Here is a 24,324-nt window from a genome sequence, read left to right as displayed (position 1 = left end):
CTACTGTTTCAGGATTTTTTGGCCTTGCAATCTAAAGTATGCTGTTTTTGGCATTAGTGCTTTCAAAATTCGGTATACTGCCAGGAGTTTTTGCTGTACAGAAGTCCTAAATCTCCCTAAAACTATACATATCTGGTATTTTCATGTTCGAGAGACATGAGACTTTCCAAATCGGTTAGATTTTCATGCGTAAAATGAAATATTTTTCTGGTACAAATTCATATATTGTTTTTTAGCGCAATAAATCATTTTGTAGAAGTGGAAATACATGAAAATGTTACAAGTGGCAATGAAAATGTTCCGTAAGACGAGTAAAGTGTGAGGCGCGGTCCGTAGTGTCCACAATCAGGAGTAATTATTGCAGCACTCACGAAGCAGTAACGTATATTGGCATTTGCCTCTGCTCTATCTTACTAGAAGCAGTGGAAAGCGCAGCACTCTTTGATACACCCTGGGCCTCGGAAAAATCGTAGTACAGGATATCCATTAAGCAACAGTATCAACCACCTTACTTTGTGGCGACTTTGTTTCTCTAAGCAGCTGGCAGTAAGAGGTTGGATGAGTTTGACTCTTGCCATATTTTGATACAATTGTTTCCACTCTGCTTCCAGTTGGAAGGATGACTGCCAGAAGTGGCAAAAATAGAAATTGGCAATGTGAATAATTAAACGTCAGCAGAAGGTAGGAATAAACAGAGCGTTTCATCAGTGGGTTTTTTTTTTAACAGAAACATACGGATAATTTATGAATTCATTTGGGACATTAGCAAACTAATCAACTAAGGAATCAATATATCTATAACAACTGGTCCATAATAATCAAATCGAATATGAACTAATCATGAACTTTAATAATACTAACAGTTTCCAGTAATCAAATCTAATATGAACTAATGTATGTTACTAATACTGATTAACTGTGATATAATTTTAAGCTTTAAAACTATGCACTTTACAAATTTATCAATATATGTGGTCTATTGCATATGTGTAAATTAAAGGTAAATAATTGGTATTAATAGACGTGTCACTAACTAATTGAATCGGGTGAGAATAATTGAAATGAAATATAATAAATTGTAGACTAAATACCGAGTGCAGACCATGAGATACTTTACAATACCATTTATTTGTAAATTTCTTTATCTCCTGCACCACTCAAATAATAGGGTTGAGTAAGGGCTCTTACTGACGAGCGGTTGTAGCTGCGTTCTGTTTTTCTGCGTTCAGCCGCAGGGGCGCGCAGGAATAGACGCATAACATTTTTTCCAATGGGGCTGTACTCACACAGGTGCGTATAGGCGCCGAACGCAGGTTGAGACGCAACATGCTGCATTTTTCCTGCGTTCGGCGCCTACACGCGCCTGTGTGAGTACAGCCCCATTGGAAAAAATGTAATGCGTCTATTCCTGCGCTCCCCTGCGGCTGAACGCAGAAAAACGGAACGCAGGGGAGCACAGCTACAACCGCTCGCCACTAAGAGCCCTAAGTCCGGTTAATATATTAGAGAGTGCTGTACCAATTATTACATTTCTAATTACTGCATTACAACACATCTAAGATTTATATGTAACTGTTTACCTATGCTTCATTCAGCAGTATTGAACTCTAACTTTAAGATGCTTTCTGTGTATTTATATATTGCCAAAGTATTGCTGCTGTTGCTTGTCGATTTTGGGAATTTCATTTTACCAACAACTAGATGTTCGAAAACCAGTTAATATTGTGTGCATAATGATTCCCATGGAATGCCCAATCAAAAACAGTTTTGCCAACTGTGGAGATACGTCTGTACTTTAAACTTCATGTCAATGCACCACACCATCGTAGTGATAAACTGTCATCTTTTTCTTTGATAAATGCAGGGCATGTTTTTGTGCTCTAAGCCTCTAGCATCCCTCTCTAGATATGTGGCTTCCTTTGAAGTCTTCTGCTGTCCTGATGGGCTCAAAATATAAGATTACAGAATGAAATCCAGCGTGACTGTTGTGTCAAATGCCTGATTTTATTTCTCCTCCTCTCCATACTCTTGAAGGGATCAGCTTGCCAAGAACAGATACACAGCTTCCAAAGCATGAGTCCAATTTGCAGAAAGAAGGGTGATTATTTCAAAATGTTTGTCACTTCTTTGCAGTGATTTATTTCTGATCTTGTGTTTCCTAACCTGAAGTGAAAAGCTTGTTTACAAGTGAGATTAGTATTATGGGAGTGCACAACAGGAGAGGATTAGAAGATAGCAAAGCCTTCTGTGCAACATGGACTTCAATTCATCTTGCCTGAAGATTCTGCAATTACCTTTCTAGAAATACAAATAAAAGTTTTCAAAAATAGATCAAGTTTTTATCTAAACCCCTTAACAAGCAACATACCACATGTGAAGCTCACTTCAGTTTTCTGAGTGCAACTTTCTTTTTCTTGTGCCTTTTTTTAACTTTGTTTCCTACTACAATAACATACATGGAGCCATAGTGCAAAATAGCCAGCCAAAATACCTGGTGCCACATTACCTATTCATCTGTACATAAAATGATTATTTTTTTTGGATGTGTGCCTAATCTAGATTTTGGTTTAATCCATTTTCTTAGACTCCTGTGTATAGTATTGCCTAGCTAAAATGCACTGAGTATGTGCCACCTGTATGAAACATATTAACAAGATTTAAATGAGGAAAACCTAATGATGGTACTTCCTGAATAGAGCCATATCACCACATCCCAACAGATTTGTTGGCTAGTTACAGGGAAGTTCCATTAGAGGTGAATCCTTTTGGTACAATTTTCTTGTATGCATTCTGTTACAAAGACATTTTGATAGTTTTACTGTTTATCCCTAATGATCTTGTTTTATTTTGTGGTCTTACTCTTCTAATAATCTAACATTATTTTGTGTTTTTAGTGGGACAGCATCATGTCTGCTTTCCAGCTAATCACATTACTTCTGATGCCAAGTTGTAATATTATACAGGGAAAAACTTAAAGGGGAACTCCAGCTTCCTAACCACAATTTGATAAAGAGGCCTACATAACACAGAAACCCCTAATATACTCATCGGTTACCTGTTTCTTCAAAAAGTATGGATAAATGCCATTTTTGTTGGATTTTAGTGATTTTTTACCATTTCACTCTGTTCTTTGTTACTTCATTTTGCCTGTGGAAATTTGTCTGTTATATATCCATATTGGGGTCTCTAAATGCCAGATACTTTGGTGAACCTATGCACAATGGGCATCAAACTGTTTAGTGGACCCCTGGTAATCACATTCAGGGTGCTTTTTCTTGGTACATAATAAAACCTTTGAAGTGATTTTTCAGAATTTTGACAAATTTTTATAAAAAAACGCTATGTTCAGACAATCTTTCGTGTTTTGTAGTTAGGTGTAGAGAGACAGTTACCCATTTTGGAATCGGACACATTTTTATTAAAAACGCTATGTTCAGAGAAGCTTTGATGTTTGTTAGTTAGGAGTAGGGAGACATAGTTACCCATTTTGTAATGTGTACTTTTCAAAAATGTATGGTTTTCTGGGGTAAACCTACTGTTTCAGGATTTTTTGGCCTTGCAATCTAAAGTATGCTGTTTTTGGCATTAGTGCTTTCAAAATTCGGTATACTGCCAGGAGTTTTTGCTGTACAGAAGTCCTAAATCTCCCTAAAACTATACATATCTGGTATTTTCATGTTCGAGAGACATGAGACTTTCCAAATCGGTTAGATTTTCATGCGTAAAATGAAATATTTTTCTGGTACAAATTCATATATTGTTTTTTAGCGCAATAAATCATTTTGTAGAAGTGGAAATACATGAAAATGTTACAAGTGGCAATGAAAATGTTCCGTAAGACGAGTAAAGTGTGAGGCGCGGTCCGTAGTGTCCACAATCAGGAGTAATTATTGCAGCACTCACGAAGCAGTAACGTATATTGGCATTTGCCTCTGCTCTATCTTACTAGAAGCAGTGGAAAGCGCAGCACTCTTTGATACACCCTGGGCCTCGGAAAAATCGTAGTACAGGATATCCATTAAGCAACAGTATCATCCCAACAGATTTGTTGGCTAGTTACAGGGAAGTTCCATTAGAGGTGAATCCTTTTGGTACAATTTTCTTGTATGCATTCTGTTACAAAGACATTTTGATAGTTTTACTGTTTATCCCTAATGATCTTGTTTTATTTTGTGGTCTTACTCTTCTAATAATCTAACATTATTTTGTGTTTTTAGTGGGACAGCATCATGTCTGCTTTCCAGCTAATCACATTAATTCTGATGCCAAGTTGTAATATTATACAGGGAAAAACTTAAAGGGGAACTCCAGCTTCCTAACCACAATTTGATAAAGAGGCCTACATAACACAGAAACCCCTAATATACTCATCGGTTACCTGTTTCTTCAAAAAGTATGGATAAATGCCATTTTTTTATGCTGAAATACAGCTGTTTAAGAGCACTTCTGTTTCTGCATCATTTGAAATCCTGGCAGGGGAGGAGGGAAAAAACACTGATGTTGTAACAACTACTCCATAGCTACAGACAGCATGCAGGAACTACATGACCCACAGTGCATTGCATTGTGATGTTCCATTCCTTATTGAAATCATGTGTGCAGGGAACTGTGGGGTTTGGAGGATGAGGACAGCTGGCTGTTGATACAAAGTAACAAGTAGTCAGAGAGATCAGCAGGGGGCTAGGCTTAGGGATCTGTTAGAAACCATTAAAAATCATGAAAAAAATCATATTTTTTAAATTATGTAAATTGCAAAGTTGCTTGAAATTATGTTTACTTTTCAAAAAGTTTGTTAATTAATTAGCTTGCTAAATAATCCTTATCGGAAGCAAACCCAGCCTATTTAATGTTAAAATGATTTTTAAGATCCAAATCACGGAAAGATCCGTTATCCGGAAAACACCAGGTGCCGAGCATTCTGAATAACCGGTCCCATACCTCCATTTACAAAGCACACTGGCTACATAACCTTCTGTGCCACATCACCTTTTAGTTCTTGAAAGGTGTATGGCACAGGTGGGTCATCCTTGCATTTGGGAATGTTAACTGCATGGGATTCTTGATAAGGCTAGGTAAATTGCCTAGTGTGCAGTTCTATTAATACTTCATCTGCTGTTGGTACTTTGGAAATCTGACATCTGTATCCCACAACCCCTTAGTCCACAATACGAATACCCCCTGCACCAGCCAAATTGAAATACTCTGATCAGATGTGTTTGCATAAAGAGTAAAAACTTTTATTTTAAATGTAATTGCTGTTATTTGTGGCTGAGGGAGAAATTAGAATTGGAACATATGGTTAACAGATACATTGTAACAGATGTATTCAAAACAATTTGTTAAATGTACTTCCTGGAACACTAAAGGCTTTAGCACACTGAGCCACTTGTGTGCTTTCTAACAGCAATCACCAGTGTAGGGTGACACACAGCACATCCCATTCTTGGCAACAGTAAGTAGTTTGCTGCAAGTGTCGATGGTTTGCTCAAATCCATGAACACAACCCCATGTACAGAACCTGTTTTACAGAGCAATATGGTGATGTACACTCTATATGTGCATGTGTGAAAGCTGTATACTGTCATCTACTTTTCTGTACATTTCATATGTACTTGCACTGCACTTACCACCTTTTGCATTATGAATGTACTGTAGGGTTGTTCAGCACTGCTAACATTAGTAGTGCCAAAAAAAAGTCACAGTAAAGATATGCACATGCCATTTAAAAGGCAGAATGCGCATTATACTTACAAATCAGAAGCTTAGAAATTAATACAAGCCCCCAATCCAGTTCAGTAAAGTTTTTTTAGGTAATAACTCTGATTTCCAAGATATAGTTAGTGGTTTTTGTATAACTCAATATTGCTTGTATATGTAATAAAAACCTAAAAGTTTTTATGCATTTACTTTAACTAATTGGCTGAAATATTAACATGGCTTAATTGTCTGTTGCTGTCATTGAATCTGTATATTTATATGGTATTATAAACTAGAATTAAAAAAAAAAAGGAAGAACATTTAGAGAGGTTAGTCACCCGAATATGCCATTTTATGGAACTCAAGTTCAACATATAGTTTATTTCACTCATGACAGGGCTGTCTACCAATATCTTTTATTATTGCATTAACCTTTATCACGTCTTCTGTGCAACTCTCCACTGAATCCACCACCCTTTCTGTGAAGTACTACTTTATTTTTCCCTTGTGCTATAGGCTTTACATCATAATTGACCTACTAGAAACTTTTTGAAATTCAACCATGAACTGATAGTAATGCAGACTTCTTCATGTCTTCAGCACCACATGGAAGTTCCTTTTATAAAACACATTTCATTTAACCTCACACACACTACATAGGCTCGCCTGAGTATATTTGTACCGTATGTGTGCTGCAGTAGTATGTTAATGTTAGAAACACTATCTGAGAGGTGAAGAAGGGAAAGTCCAGTTTAAAGAAGAAGGAAGCTACTGAGGCAGTTTATTGCCAATAGATTATCCACAATGGTGCAAGCTAGAATGCTATATTTATTCTGTAGAATGCTTTACCATATCTGAGCAAACCGCTCTAGAAGCTCTCTCTGTTTGTTTAGGATAGCAGCAGCCATATTACCTTGCTGTGACATCACTTCCTGCCTGAGTCTCTCCCTGCTCACTCATAGCTCTGGGCTCAGGTTACAGCAGGGGGGGAGGAGGGAAGGGGAGAGGAGCAAACTGAGCATGCTCATGCCGTGCCCTGCAGGTTTATGATGGAAACAGGGTCTGATACAGAAGCCCATGTGTACACAATAGAAGGAAAGAAATCCAGTGTTTCTTTTGACAGAGGACTCAGAGCAGCATCACTTTGAGGGTTTACTGGTGTATTCATATAGACCTTTCTTATAAAGCTTACTTAGTTTTAGCCTTTCCTTCTCCTTTAAGTAAAAATTACTGTACTTACAAAAGCAATCCTATGAAAAACCATTAAAGGGGTTGTTCACCTTTCAACACTTTATTCAGCTCAGTTGAATTCATATCACCAGAAATATGTGACTGTTTTTCTATATTGAAGTGGAAATTTAAATTTTTAGCTATGAGGGGCGGGGGTTGCAGACCCTGTAAACTGGTATAAATTGTTGATACATTTCTTAGCTTTGTCCCTGCAGTAGAATCCCTAATTTTATTAAAGGCAGCTGTTAAAATTGATACAATATTTGCTAATACTCCAGAGATGCTGCTGAAACATGTATCGACTAAATGTTGCAAAATTGTAACAATTTAGGGTTGGGGCAGATTCGGGGAGACAGTCTCCCCAAACTGCCTTCCGCCTGCTTGAATGAAGAATAGCCTGTGCTAATGCACTTGCGGTGCTTTGATTTCCGAAGTTGCCTCGCTTCAGAAATCGAAGCGCCGCGAGTGCATTAGCGCAGCTGATTATTCATTCAGTTTTCACAAGGAAACTTCATTCAAGCAGGCGGAAGGCAGTTTGGGGAGATTGTCGCCCCTCAGAAGAGGGTAGCCTATTAGTGTAAACATTTCTCCTTTGCATCCAGCTGTCTCTGGCCCAAAGCTCATTCTGCCGTTTATGGGGGATATGTTGTTTACACACTTGAATGTTTAATCAAGTGGAAGAGCAACAGATCCTTTAATAATCTTTGCAGTTTTAGTACACTATACATATTATCTTAAAATAAAATTGTAATATCATGAATTTATATAATTAAATGTATCTTCCTATTGTCCATGTTAAAAAGGACAGTTATAGACATACGAGTATCTTGAGAATTGTGCATACTATCGAGGAACATGTATTCAGGCTTTTAGAAACTGTAGGGAGTTTCTATGGAGAATTGCATCAATGGCTTCATTTGACTAGCTACTTATATCGGGTCACACCCCCTGCTTGCTGCGTTTGAAAAATATTTATCACAGTATGATGTCTGTAAGAGATATTAACAAAAGTGTTGCTAGGCAGCCATAGACAGGACTAAAACTGTAAGCCTAGTCACCGGTTATAAAAGACGAGAAAATATTTATATGCATTTACATCTCACTCAATATTTACAATATACAAATACAATGGGAGAAGAAAATCATGTTATCAGGGGCCTTTTATGTTAAAGTTTGTGGGTTTCAACTGATCCTTGAATGGATTGGATGAGGTTATGGAAAAAATCCCCAGATACAGCTTATTACCGGATGGTATCTGACCCCAACATGCATACATACATTTATTAAATTAAATGCTGCAGTTTCTCCAAGAGGTTGTTCAGAAAGCATATCTGGTTAAAAATTCTTGCTAGACATCTATCAAATGATTCAAAATTTTCCCTCTATGGTTCTCAATGTCCCTTTGCCAAGCACTCCTTTCAATTCCAGTTTTGTCTTATAAACTAATAAATATAATACATACTAGTTGAGACATTTTATGTAGCTAGACTACAGAAAGAGAATAATTGTTTATTCTTCTTTCAGCTAGTAGAGGTGGTAGCTAGGTACAGGAAGGTTCAATATATTTTTCATTCTTCTCAGCCTTGTTAGAAGGATAGGGTTTCTGTCCATCTATAGAAGTCATGAGCCACATACATTAAAGGGGTGGTTCACCTTTAAGTTAACTTTTAGTATGTTCTAGAATGGCTAATTCTAAGCAACTTTTCAATTATTATTCATTATTTATTTTTTATAATATTTGAATTATTTGCCTCCTTCTTCTGACTCTTTCCAGCTTTCAGATGGTGGTCACTGACCCCATCTAAAATACAAATGCTCTGAAAGGCTGCAAATGTATTTTTATTCATACTTTTTATTACTCATCATTCTATTCAGTCCTCTCCTATTCATAATCTAATCTCTTATTCAAATCAGTGCATGGTTGCTAGGGTAATTTGGACCCTCGCAACCGCATTGCTGAAATTCCAAACTGGAGAGTTGCTGAATAAAAAGCTAAATAACTAAAAAAACACATAATAAATAATGAAAAACGATTGCAAATTGTCTCAGCATATCACTCTACACTGCACCATAATAAGTTACATAATACATACATAAACGTATGAAAAAAGTTTGGGAGCTCCTCTCAGCCTTCTTAATAATTTACTCCACTTTCAACAAAAAAGGTAGTGGTATGTCTTTCATTTCCCAGGAACTGGGGTGTTTTCTGAACAAAGATTTTTAGTGAAGCAGTATTCAGTTGTATGAAATTAAATCAAATGTGAAAAACTGGCTGTGCAAAAATTTGATAATTTTGCTAATTTGAATCCACGTAACTGCTCAATACTGATTACTGGCAACACCAATTTGGTTGGATTAGCTCCTTAAGCCTTAAACTCCATAGGCAGGTGTGTCCATTCACGAGAAAAGGTATTTAAGGTGGCCAATGGCAAGTTTTGCTTCTGTGTGACTCTCCTCTGCAGAGTGACAGCATGGGATCATCAAAGCAACTCTCTGAAAACAAACAAAGATGGTATCATGGTTCAGAGGTTTAAACTGTCCGTTTCACTGTAAGGAATGTAATCTGAAAATGGAAAGCCACATGAACAGTTGCTGAAAAACCCAGGTCTGGCAGGCCAAGAAAAATACAGGAGCGGCATGTGGAGGATTGTGAGAATGGTTACAGATAACCCAAAGATCACTTCCAAAGACCTGCAAGAACATCTTGCTGCAGATGGTGTATCTGTAGATCATTCTACAATTCAGCGCAATTTGCACAAAGAACATCTGTATGGCAGGATGATTAGAAAGAAGCCCTTTCTGCTTCACGCCACAAACAGAGTTGCTTGTTGTATGCAAAAGCTCATTTAGACAAGCCACAGTAATTTTGGAACAAAGTGCTTTGGACTGATGATTGAGTAATTTGGTCGTAACAAAAAGTGCTTTGCATGGCGGAAGAAGAACACAGCTTTGCAAGAAAAACACCTGCTACCTACTGTCAAATTTGGTGGAGGTTTCATCATACTCTGGGGCTGTGTGGCTAGTTCAGGGAGTGGGGCCCTTGTTAAAGTCGAGGGTCGGATGAATTCAACCCAATATCAACAAATTCTTCAGGATAATGTTCAAGCATCAGTCACAAAGTTGAAGTTATGCAGGGGTTGAATATTCCAACAATGACCCCTAAATACACTACGAAATCTACAATGGCATTTATGCAGAGGGAGAAATACAATATTCTTGAATGGCCATCACAGTCCCCCGAATATTAACGGAAATCTATGGGATGATTTGAAGCAGGCTGTCCATGCTCGACCGCCATCAAATTTCACTGAACTGGAGAGATTTGGTATGGATGAATGGTCAAAAATACCACCATCCAGAATCTAGACCAGCGATCCCCAACCAGTAGCTCGTGAGCAACATGTTGCTCACCAACCCCTTTGATGTTGCTCCCAGTGGCCTCAAAGCAGGTGCTTATTTTTGAATTCCAGGCTTGGAAGCAAGTTTTGGCTGCATAAAACCCAGGTGCACTGCTAAACAGAGCCTCAATGTAGGTTGACAATGCACATAGGGGCTACTAAATGGCCAATCACAGCACTTATTTGGCACCTTAGGAACATTTTCATGCTAGTGTTGCTCCCCAACTCCTTTTATTTCTGAATGTTGCTCACGGGTTCACAAGGTTGGGGATCCCTGATCTAGACACTCCTGAGATTCTATAGGAGGCGTCTAGAGGCTGTTACATTGTCACTGCTGAAATACTACTGTTTCCATAAGGCATGTTATATATTAAAAGTAAGTTGCTACTTTGAATGCTCAGCCAATGATAAACAAAACTCCAAAGAATTAAAAGGGGTTCCCAAACTTTTTCATATGACTGTACATAAGTTAATTCAAAGGTGAACAACCCCTGTAAAGGAGAAGGAAAGGCCTTTTACAAAGTTCTATCGTGGGGGTGCCTAACATTTGGTACCCCCAAGTGATTGCATTTACTTACCTGACACCTCGGGCCGGTGCTCCAATCAGGAAAATGCACAGTAGAGCAATAAGCTACTTGAATGACTAAGGTGATCTTCACATTTATAACAGTTATTGTTTAAACAATATTTACAATTTGGATTGATTTAAGAAAAAAGTATTGTTTTCACAATATCTACCTGGAAAGATAGAACTGCATAGATCCTTAGGTCTCTTCTTTCTGTTTAATAAAGGGGAATTGCCCACCCTGACTGGGTTAGGTCCTGTCTACATCAGGATGACTTACAATCAGAGTGGAGGAAGCATAGGCATTGCTAGCTATTGCACATGTTCCATTCATTTGCATTTCTGTGATCTGATTGTGTAATCCAGCCAATCAAAAGAGGCATGTATACTGGCAAGAGTTGCCTGTGTCTCCCTGAGATGTATGTCGGAGGTCCCTGGCTGACATTACAAAACTTAAGCCAGCTTTATTTTTTCCCCCATAGTGCCTATTTTCTGTTCCAGGTTAAATAATGTGAGCAAAGACTCAAAATGCACAAGTAAAAGCCCCCAAATGTTTTGCCACACCCCCCCCCCCCCGGGCATCAGTGGAGCAGAGGGAAGGAGCCTAAATGGCCACCACCATCCCCCTAAATCTTAGGGCTGCAGCCCTAATTGGCCCAGCCACACCTCTGAGTCCAGTGGAGAAAGTAACAATACAGTGAGTAAATTAGGGATGCACCGAATCCACTGTTTATGATTTGGCCGAACCCCCTAATCCTTCGCAGACGAATACCGAGCCAAATTAGGAGTGGGAAGGGGAAAACATTTTATTTCCTTGTTTTGTGACAAAAAGTCACGTGATTCAGGATTCGGTCCAGGTAGGCAGAAGGATTTGGCTGAATCCCAAACTGAATCCTGGATTCAATACATCCTCGAGTAAATAAATAAAAATCAATAATATTGCTGTTTAACATCAGAATGTACCCAGTGTTGGATCAATAATTGGTGGGTGTTTTGGCAAGCATGTATATTAATATTAGTGGAATCATTTAAAAATGCATACCTTAGAACAATGTAGATCTCTATAAAGATATATTGCATAAAACAGCTTGTGTAAAATTCTGCAAGCTAGAATGCTATATTTATTCTGAAGAGTGTTTTACCATACCTGAGTAAAAAGTTCTAGAAGTTCTCTGTTTGTTTAGGAAAGTAGCTGCAGTATTAGCTTGGTGTGACAGCACTTCCTGCCGAGTCTCTCCCTGCTCACTTACAGCTCTGGGCTCAGATTACAGCAGAGAAGGGAGAGGGAGGATTAAGAGAAGCAAACTGAGCATGCTCACGCCTGGGGCAAGGAGGTTTAAACTGAAGGCAGGAAGTCTGATAGAAGCCCATGTGTACACAATAGAAGGAAAGAAATGCAGTGTTTCTTATGACAGAGGACTCCGAGCAGCACTACTTTGAAGTTTTACTGGTATATTTAGGTGGATCTTTCTAATAAGGCTTACATAGTTTTAACCTTTTCCTCTCTTTTAAGTATTCATTTTGGGGGTATAGTTTTCATTTAAGCGTTTACATTAAGTGAAAGCCATACTTCTTTGATAAAAACTGAGTAATGTGTTTTTAGGGAGGAGGAGGAGTAGGTTAGAAGGCAAAGAATATTCTAAGCAGGAGATAATGGATTCAAACAAGCAGTTCAGTCACAAAGTTTCCGTCCAACGAAACCAAGTTAATCAGGATAAACAAGATGTGAAGAACTGTTCAAACGCAGTGGGTTGCTGCAAACTTCAGTGCTTTATTTCACACGACATGTTTCGAGCAAAGCTCTTTTTCAAGTGTAACATGAGAGAACCCAACTACCACAATTTAAACATGGAGCTCCACCCCTCATTAACAGAAATTGCAACTGGTGATACTACCCAGTGATTCTAACCATTCACATAACCAGTGTGCAACTACACCTCACTCACAGCGGTACAAAATGTAAAAACAAGTCTTTTTAAAAAATTTTTTGAAACCAATGTGCAAGTCCCCATCCATTGGTGAATGTAGAATCTGAAATATAAAACCACAAAATTTTTTTAAAAACAAAATGCTGGTACTACTCATAAAGAGTCTACCCTGAGCTAGCAATAGTACTTCTTAGTACATCAAACGATGTCTCAATATCTTAATTATTAAAGAAAACATTCTTACCCTTAAGTAGAATTTCACATTCATATATATGTAAAAGTATCCATTTTATCTATAAAAGGAGAAAGGTCAGAAAGGTAAGGAAGGCTGTATGCATTATTTAAAACACATTATTGCCATTAAAGGAAACTACTGATGTTCCAGTGTTCATTTAACCCTTCTGGATGTAGACTATTCAGTTTTTTGATCCATTTTGCTTCTTCTTGCAGAAGTAATTTAGAAACGTTACCTCCTCTCTGTGGTCTACTAATCACCCCTAACACTTGCCATTTTAATTGAGATACATTGTGTTTGGCAAAGCTAAAGTGTCTAGAGATCGAGGTGTCAGATTGAGACCCTGCTTTGAAATTGCGTATGTTAGATTTATGTTCTTTTATTCGCTCTTTAACGGCACGTGATGTTTGACCTATATAAACAAGCCCACACGGGCACTTTAGCAAATAAATCGCATTTACGCTCTCATGTGGCAAAGGACTTCAGTTGTATCGCCTTGCCACTAATGGGATGGTACACAATGTCCCCTTTTATAATCGATGCACAGCATATGCAGTTTAGGCACGGAAAAGTGCCTTTTTTTGGTGGTCCCTTAAAGAGCGACGATTGTTTTTTTATAGTACGTAATTCAGCTGGGCATAGCTTATCCTTTAATGTCTGTCCCCTTGTGTAGCAGAATAAAGGAAGCTCCATGCAATGTTGTTTTAAAACCTTATCTTGTTGCAATATGGGCCAAAAATTTTTAACTACTTGTTCAATTTGCATACTAGCTGATGAGAATTTACTCACAAAGGTTAACCTTTTAGTGTTTTTGTTGTTAGTGGGTATGACTCTCTGATTAAGTAATTCACTTCTAGACATTCTGCCAACTTCATTGGCTACTTTTTGTAAGTTGGTTAAGTTGTACCCTTTACAACTGAAGTCCTATGCCACATGTGAGAGCGTAAATGCGATTTATTTGCTAAAGTGCCCGTGTGGGCTTGTTTATATAGGTCAAACATCACGTGCCGTTAAAGAGCGAATAAAAGAACATAAATCTAACATACGCAATTTCAAAGCAGGGTCTCAATCTGACACCTCGATCTCTAGACACTTTAGCTTTGCCAAACACAATGTATCTCAATTAAAATGGCAAGTGTTAGGGGTGATTAGTAGACCACAGAGAGGAGGTAACGTTTCTAAATTACTTCTGCAAGAAGAAGCAAAATGGATCAAAAAACTGAATAGTCTACATCCAGAAGGGTTAAATGAACACTGGAACATCAGTAGTTTCCTTTAATGGCAATAATGTGTTTTAAATAATGCATACAGCCTTCCTTACCTTTCTGACCTTTCTCCTTTTATAGATAAAATGGATACTTTTACATATATATGAATGTGAAATTCTACTTAAGGGTAAGAATGTTTTCTTTAATAATTAAGATATTGAGACATCGTTTGATGTACTAAGAAGTACTATTGCTAGCTCAGGGTAGACTCTTTATGAGTAGTACCAGCATTTTGTTTTTAAAAAAATTTTGTGGTTTTATATTTCAGATTCTACATTCACCAATGGATGGGGACTTGCACATTGGTTTCAAAAAAGTTTTTAAAAAGACTTGTTTTTACATTTTGTACCGCTGTGAGTGAGGTGTAGTTGCACACTGGTTATGTGAATGGTTAGAATCACTGGGTAGTATCACCAGTTGCAATTTCTGTTAATGAGGGGTGGAGCTCCATGTTTAAATTGTGGTAGTTGGGTTCTCTCATGTTACACTTGAAAAAGAGCTTTGCTCGAAACATGTCGTGTGAAATAAAGCACTGAAGTTTGCAGCAACCCACTGCGTTTGAACAGTTCTTCACATCTTGTTTATCCGCAAAGAATATTCTGTTATGGTCTTCTTAAACCTTTTACTACTCTGCAGCGACTGACTTCACCTAATATCTCAAACAACTTAATCCTATACAAAATCCACATAATTTTTTAACAGTTTGTCTCCTATGGTTTGTGAAACATACGTTTAGTTTATCACTTGATTAAATGAGCCAGGCTTATAGTTTTGTGGAATGGCTACACATCTCTTTTGAGTTGTTACAAAAAATTGTATATAATAAATTCAATGAAGTGAGCATTCTGTCAGTGTTCTGTATCAGTCAATGTTAAATCCTATACCTGTGTAACAGTGTGAGGAAATATAAATCTTGCATGTACATATAATATTTATATCTGCTGGCGATCAGTAAGAATTCTATAAACGTTATGGAGTGTTTTTTACTCTGAAACATGTGAGAAAATAATTTTACTCTTTGGCCATTATTATATAGGGTGAGAGGTAGTCAAGCCCACGAGCACAAGGTCTCTAAAACTTTAAACTGAATGAGTAAGAGTTCTTTCCGTACTTAAAGATATTTTATTCATTTTCTATAAATAGTAAAGTAGGGTTTTTAAACTGCCCGTCACCAGGAAAAAAGCTGACATAATGTCTGAAGACATACAAATCCTATTTCACTAAAATTGATTTACTAAAGAGACATCTCATATTCTGTTGTATTTAATGATTGCCTATAAAGTGGCCTTTAGACACATAAAGACACCAGAAATTTAATGGGAGGTATTTTCTCTTACTGCCCACAACATCATTGTAGACAACAGATAAAGTATAACGTAGTGTTGTTTTCTGTATAGCAAATTCAGATTGACTCCTGCCTGAAGAATGAAGAAAGATTGATGTGTGAGCAATACTAAAGACTAGCTTGAATATTTCAGAAACCATAAAGAATATTTTGTTGGTTATATTTAGAAATATTTGTATTTCTAGGAAATTACGCTCAAATTACATTTTCATGTTTGCGGTAGTTTCCCTTTAAGATGGTCATACACTCGCCTGTTATTTGCAATGTTTTATTTTGTATTCACATTCCTGACTACCATGGCATATTGTGTCATTCAGATAGTTTGTTACATCTCTTTGAGCACTGTGCTATCATCCAAAGACTAATGCTTCACAGGGTACATTGCTAGTACCCCATGAAGAATTGTCTTTGAGTGCTCCATATGCGCCAAAGAGTACTTCTTGTCAAACCTAATTGCTTAGAGTATCAAACCTAGAAAATCAGATATGGTCTTCTTGAGGCTAGCAAATGCTACCAAAATAATTTTGACCATCAAAAAAAATAATAGGTGTATAACCCTCTCTATATAGACTACGGTAGTTAAACACACATATATTTCTGTGCATTTATATAGTATATTTGTGAATTATTGGAGGTATTGGCACAGGTGTATTTTGCAATCTCTTATGTTTTTCATATTCAGAAACTGTAACATGCAGCTTTTTTTTTGCCATTAATCATCGGGCTTGATTTGGTTAAACAAGTCATTCTATATTTTATTAACTGTAATAAACATGGTTTTATTTTCTATTGTCATATATTTATTGCAGTACAAAAGAGATTTTGCGACTAGATTGAGCCATTTCCTGACAACCACTGATCTTTGTCATCATTGTATCTTTGTATATTCCATGATTGTTATAAATGCTTATACAGACTAATGTCAAAGGGTATGATGATGTGATTGCCTTTTTTTCATTATTATACCTGTATTTTAATTTCAGTGTCCATCTGTACTACCTGTTTCCATTGCTGGAAGAAGGAGGATTAGCTACCTACCGAACAGCTATTGTTCAGAATCAACATCTTGCTATGCTGGCAAAGGTATTAAAGCTTGAAAAGTTTATGTTGTCCATAGAGATTTTATTTTAAATGTTGATCCCTCTCGTTCAGATCCTCCATTTCATTCCCCTCTGCTCTTCAAACTCCATTATTCTCTCGGCATAATGACAGCTGCTGCCTCATTGTATCAGTCAGCTCTATTTACCACTTGAAAAGTAGCATTGTGCCTTCCTAGATATTAAATATCTGCAGCCTGCTCTTTTATAGTGCATTCATCTACGTTTTGGTGCTTTTTCCATGGCGGTACATTCAGTTGAAAAAAATAAACTCTAAAGGAAATGTGAAGCTAAACCTGTGGGTTATAAGAATTATTTAAAATGTCACTGAGCTCCTGCCTTACTGACAACAATAAATGAATTAACTGCATAGATACTCTGAGCGCGATTGATGCATGGTTGCTGTGACACTAAAGTGGGGAGATACATTTGATGAAAAAATTGCCACGCTTATGTGTTCCCATGGTAACAGCTGTCTACAGCAACCCAAAGCACCACCAGAGCATAACGCATACAGGGGACACCTAAAAAATTTTTTTAGCTGCACAAAATGCTGCCCCTTGGGATGCAGAATGAAGATCTTTGGGGCGCACCTTGCCCCATTTCATTGTAATGAGCTTCTTCTTTCTGTTTAGGAGCTGTTTAGGGTGTACCACAGCACTTCTGTTACAGCCACACAGCATGGCTATATTATGGATTAATTTTTGAAGGGTCTAAGAAATACCATACTTCCCCTTTTTTTATAATGGCTTGTAACAGAAGTGACAGGGTAGCATGGGCCCTGCCAATTCTCCAACCTGCCTATGTCCCATTACACATGCCAATGGAAGGCATTGGTAAATCCAATTAGATTGCAGGATGGCCTATAGCAATATAGTTGAGCAGGCACTCATGTAATTCTATATCAGCAGGCATAGTAAAAGCAAAAGGAGTTTATTCATGTTTCCATAAGGTGCAAACACATATACATTTTTCATGTTATGTTTGCACTTTAACATCATAGGCTGATTAAACTTGAACACAAGGGAAAACAGACCGTGTGCAGAACCAAAAAAAAAATGTATTAAGACAAAATAATTCATTTTAATAATAGCTAGGTTTCTAGTCTGTAGTGTGAACATTCATTTTCCTTGTTTTTCACATAATAAATTTAAAACTGAATCCCCTCATACAATTCAAATATACCAGATATGGAAAAGAACTCCAGATTGGGATTGGTGCAACTGAGTGTTTCTTGCCACATGTTCCCAAACAAGTTCCTTTAGCAGTCTAGAGGTTTGGGACACATATAATTTATAATTATTACAAGTTATTAAATAACTGAGTTTTAGTTTATACCATGTATATTGTCAAATAGGTTAACACTTTGAATATTTCTGTATTACTTGTTTTTTCCAAGTCCCTTCCACTATAATTAAAAAGAAAAACAACTCTCTTACTGAAACTTGTGTTTTACCTTAAAGGGGATGGAAACACAGCAATTTTTCTTATGCAAGTGATTGTTATTGTAAGCTACTTTCCATTGCACATTAATTACAAAAAATACAAATGTTAGTGATTTTACAGTTGCAATTGCTATTGAATGTAATCTGTCCCTTTCTATTGTTCCCCATAAAGGTTCTTACTTTTAAAACAGTGTAGCAAAAGTCAGCTAATTGGCATTTCTGTGAACAGAGACATTGTTTCAAGAGACAGAACAAACAGTACACTGGGAGAGACATACTGTATAGTGCTTTCAACAGCAATTCAATTTACAAAGAACTTTAAAACAATTGTGAATGTTTAATGACTATATATTGGAAATTTTTTAGCATTATATTTTCTTTTCTTAGGCAAATTTTTATTTTTAGGTTTACGTCCCCTTTAAGTTCCAACAAGCAAAACACAGACAAACATTTACATTATTATATACAGTATGTACAGTATTTCATGTAATATGTTATATTAATTTATAAATATGTTTATTTTGCAATCAGTGATGTAAGTTTTACTTGTCTGATCTGTGCCTCAAGCAAATGTGCAGAAAATAGATGTCTAAGTTTACACACAGCTTTAGTTGGAGTGTAAAATATAAAGACTTATCCTCACACTAGATTAGAGAAATAAAATCTTGATTGCTTTACCAGAAATGTGCCTGTGATTTGCACTAAAGAAAGCAATGGATTAATAGCTTACATTTAAACGAGCACTGTACTCTTCTTTGAAAGCCTTCTACTTTTAACATTTTGTACTTGGAACTATCTAAAAATTAAATTTTTAGTTATTTGCTAGTTTTTGTCCTCCAATTACAAGGACAATAACTAATTTTGGCACCAGCAACATTCTGCATGATAGCGGATACAGATGCTCCAAAAATTTACATACACCTATGTTCAAACTCAATTTTTTACAGCTTCACGCTGATGTTACCATACATTGTCTATAGTAAGACAAATGGGGTATCTACTTTGTGTTTTTTTTCAAGGTACAGTGAAACGCCTCAATTTTGCATCTCCTGATTTAAGTTTTCCAACTTATTATTGACCTAGGGTTTAGTTGAATCTTTTGGAGCAAAGGAACTGGAGAAGGGACAGAGGCATAAGGTACTCAAATATCAACAACCACCATTAAAGGAATTGTTCAGTGTAAAAATAAAAACTAGATAAATAGATGGGCTGTGCAAAGTAAAAAAAAATATTCTAATATAGTTAGCCTGGCTGTCAATAGCCACAACACTACTTCCTGCTTTGCAGCTCTCTTGGTTTCCACTGATTGGTTACCAGGCAGTAACCAATCAGTCACTTAAGGGAAGGGGGCACATGGGCCATAGCTGTTTGCTTTTGAATCTTACCTGCATGCTAAGGATCAATTGCGAACTCACTTTACAGTTATGTCCCATGTGGCCCCCCTTAAAGTCACTGGCTAACTCCAAGTTAGAGTGCTGAAAAGTAAGAAATTGGGTTTGGTTCTGTTATGTTAGACATCCACTCACTCAGGGGCGTAACTATAGAGGAAGCAGACCCTGCGGCTGCAGGGGGTCCAGGAGGTATAGGGGCCCTAATTCATATAAAATTTCAATAAATATTGGAGAAACAAGTCAACCCCAAAACATTTTGGGGGCCTGAAAAATAATTTGCTGTGGGGCCCAATAATATCTAGTTATGCCACTGCATTCACTTCAGCCTTTATAGATTACATATGTGGCTAACTAACTATTTTGGAAACATTTTTTTTTTTATTTTGCACAGCCAATCTATTTACCCAGTTTTTATTTTTACACTGAACTTTTCCTTTAAGAGAGTCCTTCATTGCCAAGGCTGCATGGCAGGAAGAAGCTCCTACTCTCAAAAAAAAAAAAACAACCCAAAATGAAGTTTGCACATGATCTACACAAAGGTCTAGCCTTTTTGAGGAGGGATATCTGGTCAAATTAAACAAAAATAGAACTGTTTGCCCATAATAGTCATCATTTTGTATGGAGGATTAAGGGCAAGACTTTTAAGCAGGGGAACACCATCCAGACTGCTAAGCATGGAATGGTAGCATCATGCTGTGGGGGTGCTTTGCTGGGAAAAAGGGCTAATGTACTTCAGAAACAAGTTAGCATTATGGAGGCAGGTTGTGAACTTTTAAAGCAACAATGCAAGACATAAGCCGGAAACTTAAAACTTGGTTGCAGCTTTGTCTTCCAGCATGCCATAGATTGAAACAAATGTTCTAATAAAGACAAAGAGACCACAAAATACATTAATGTAAAGACAAATATTCTGCCCTTGCCAATTATCAATATATTAAGGACAAAAATGGTAAAAAAAATCCCAGCAATGTATTGTAAGAAGTCATTAAAAGGCAATAACACTAAATAGTAGCAATGTGTATGTAACCCTTTGACACACTGAAAATCAAATATAGGTTAAAAAAAAAAAAGGTAAAATTATTCAGTGGATAAGTTATCACTTTGAAATGACCTCATATTGAGGTAAAGTTTATACAACAACTTTGTCATGCTGTTTGGTATCCAAAGATGGCCAATAAAATTGTTGTTCTAACTGATACCTGTGTTACAGTATATGGATCAAGACCAGTACTGAGGTTGAGAGAAAAGAAAAAAAATATGTTATATAAAAGAAGTCTCATTGGACCATTTTGCAATCATTGGACTTATTTTGTCTTGTAATCTACAGCATTTATCTAGATCAGCTCTAGGTCTGCTGAAACATGTTACAGAGTTTAATTTACGAGAGATTTAGTAAGTGTGTTCAAGATATGTCAGCTGTGACTCCCAGGTGCTAGTAAACATTCTGTAATGATTGTGCACAATTCCTCTGTGGGTTTTTTATTACCGTGATGTAATTAATTTCCCTGTGCCATATTTCAGTGTGGAGATATAGCGTATATTTCTGAATAGCTGAATGATCTGTTTTGCTGCCTTAGAATTAATTTACAATTCACAATTTTTTTTCATTTTTTTGGCTTGCATATAAATGAAATACAAAAGGAAAAAATCTCAAATCACTTTTTGAAAGCTTTACCAGGTGGAAGGATAGCTTGCAGACAACAATCTTGTATAACGTGTATAAGCTGTGCAGATTTTTCTTTAACCATTCAACCTCCTAGGAAGTATCTACACCTTTTCCCCTAATGCTGGTTTGACTGGTTTCTTTCAGCTGTGATTGTCAAAATAGGATTAATCCAGTGTTTTACCTTTATGGAACATTTTAGTGTTAGTCATCTATATGACCAGCTATATTACTTTCTAAACTCTAAAAGCTGTATGGCCATACACTGCTTTCCTTTTTAGAGATGTGTTTATCAGAATAACTGAGACGCTAAGAAGTCAAAGTATAAAATAATTTGAAATGTATAAAATATAGGAGTCCAACTTCTTCCTTTATCATCTGCCAGCACGCAGATTTCATAGAAGAGAGGAAAAGCCAAATTTTAGGGTAACCAAATCACAGATTTCATAGAGAGCGAAAGCCAAATGTAACCAAATCATGCCTTATTAAATCTGTAGTGCAGGAAGGTTGTGAATTTGACATGTCTTTGTGTGTGTGTATCAAAGTAAAAGGTAATACTATCAGTACCATTCTGATGATAGTGTTTTGTGTTTGACTTAAGGAAACAGGTTTTAGCTTTCTATAAATTAATGAAAACGTAACTATATTTGGACACAACCCTCCTGTTGACCATCTGGAGCCCTCCTGTAAGTAAGCCCTACAGCCAGCAAAAATTGGTTGGTAATAAAATAATGTAGGAATAACTGTGGCAGCTACAATTTTTATACATTTGTGTAAGCTTTAACCCTTTAGATGCCACAGAACGTAGAATCTACATTCTGTGGATAATGTTCTTGAAATGCCACAGAGCGTAGATTCTACAGTCTGCAGTATATCCGGGCAGGGGAGTGGAGGAGCGGATTTTAAAGCCACTCGCTCCATCCCAGCTCGCTCATAAGCCCCTAGGCAATGAGCGGTGTGGGTCAGAATGTGGCTCCTGGGGCACGATTGCCCAGGGGCCCCAAAAGCACCGCAAACACGTTTGTTTGCTGCTGCTGGCCTAACTTCCACTTATCCCCAGCAACACCAACGGACCTGGATCTTCATTCTTCAATTTCCTGCTGCATCTCCAGTGCCTCCTAGGTCGCAGAGGATAGATCTTCTGCCTACAACCCCACAGGTTATTGTTAACACACACAAAACACACACTTTTTACACTAGTACACATTTACACTTGCGCACACTCACATACATTTTTGGGGGGTTTTACACATTCAAAACACTCACACATACATGCACACAACACACAAATAGCCTAGTGTACACACACATATACACACTTACACAATTTTATAGCTTTTTTTATTTTTCTTACTGCATCACGTATTGTTTTGCTTGAAAAAAATATTTTATTGTCATTGCAAATAGTATATTCGCTTATCACACTGCACAATACCTTTTGTACGTTATTTCTGTGGTTATATTTCAGTTTCAGGGAGACCCCTGGCATTTTCAGAAATTTCATAAAAAGTGTTTCGCAAGGCTTTGCAGTAGAAAGACATATTTACCCATTTTAGATTAGTCAAAATGTGTACTTTCGGAAAATATATGGTTTTCTAGGGTCTCCTTACTGTTAGGGGGTGTCTCATGGCATCACTCTGTTTAGTAGACACCTGATGTTCATATTGTTCGGAAAATATATGATTTTCTAGGGTCTCCATACTCATTGGGGGTCTCATGCCACCTAATACACATACCAGGTGCTTATATTGTAGTAGCCAGAGTCTCATACGTGAAAATTCATATGCCCTATTTTGATTTGGGGGGGTCTCTATGCCACATAGCTTGATAAATCTATGCATACTGGGCATCAAACTGTTTAGTAGACCCCTGGTATTCATAAAATGCAAGCTTTTTGACGATTTTACAGATATATCACTAAAACTGCCAGTTTTCGGAAAGCCTTGCGACTCAGTAGTTTGGAGCAGAAAGGCATGGGTACTCATTTTAGATTCGGTAGAATGTGTGCTTTTCCAAAAATATACGGTGTTCTGGGTTAAACATATTTCTGTGTTTTTACCCACAAAAAATGCAGTCAATGCATTGATTTTTCTTTGGCTGAAGTGACCTACAGGACTATTTGTATGCACTAACTTCATTTTGGAGCATCTAAATGCCAGATACTTTGGTAGTCCTATGCACAATGGGCATCAAACTGTTTGGAGGACCCCTGGCAATTATTTTATGCGTAGTTAAGCTCACCACCATTGTTCCTGTGCATCAAAACAAATTTTGCAATTTGTTTAGCAATTTTTTTTTGCATACAGGCACCTCAGGGAATGAAGAGAAGATGTGATAGGTTAGGTTGCATTTAAACCAATGGCACAAGTTGTAATATTATACAAGCATTTTGTGTGTTAGTAGCCAACTTGCTCGCTGCCACATTAACAACCCTTGCTCAAAAAGCATCCATGTGGGTAAGATCTCATCCCTATTCTAGCCACTCCTTTAATTGATACCTTTTGTATGGTAAAATGCTTGCTTACCGTAAGACTTAGCACTTTACAGTAGTGCTCAGGATTTGCACATATTTGTAAATGAGCTTCTGAGACAACAAGATATACTGTTACTTTATTCTAAAAATAAAAAACAGTATCCTCTACAAGAGAGAGGTTTTTAACTCCTTTTTTGGGAAAAAAACAGCATTTATAAACTTTTTATATAAAACTACAAGCAAAAAATTACAAGTTGGCTGCTTCTCTGTTAGTATAGAGATCTAGAGTGAAGGTATTTTAATAAGTGCTTCAGACCTATATTCTACTGTATCAAGTCTAAAATGGCAATAAAGGAAGTGAATGCCAAAAATTCAAGAGCCCTGAAGCCTACATGATTTTTATGAGGCACAAAATGGAAAAGGCTATGCAAATACACATTCTTAGATGGCCTCATAAACTCTCACTTCTAATGTGAAAATAATTCAGTAGCGGTGTCTCTGTCTTCCAAATAAACATTTGCACAAGATGGGGGGCGCAGGTTCACACACACATAGGCGTACACACGTCTCAGTTTAAGAAATTAGATAA

At 37.1% G+C, this 24,324-nt stretch overlaps 1 protein-coding gene across 3 annotated transcripts in view; it reads left to right on the top strand.

Moving 5' to 3' along the window:
- drosha.L (drosha ribonuclease type III L homeolog) overlaps window positions 1-24,324 on the top strand; it is a 150,619-nt gene that overhangs the window by 102,757 nt on the left and 23,538 nt on the right. For all 3 annotated transcript variants that reach the window (XM_041566246.1, XM_018267704.2, XM_041566247.1), the window contains one exon: window positions 16,650-16,749. In XM_041566246.1, the coding sequence (XP_041422180.1) occupies window positions 16,650-16,749 (100 nt within the window). The remainder of the gene's footprint in view (window positions 1-16,649; window positions 16,750-24,324) is intronic.

Source organism: Xenopus laevis, chromosome 6L (assembly GCF_017654675.1).
Source record: "Xenopus laevis strain J_2021 chromosome 6L, Xenopus_laevis_v10.1, whole genome shotgun sequence".
Lineage (NCBI taxonomy): Eukaryota > Metazoa > Chordata > Amphibia > Anura > Pipidae > Xenopus > Xenopus laevis.
The sequence above is the reverse complement of the archived record's forward strand: the minus strand, read 5'-3'. Positions and strand labels throughout refer to the sequence as shown.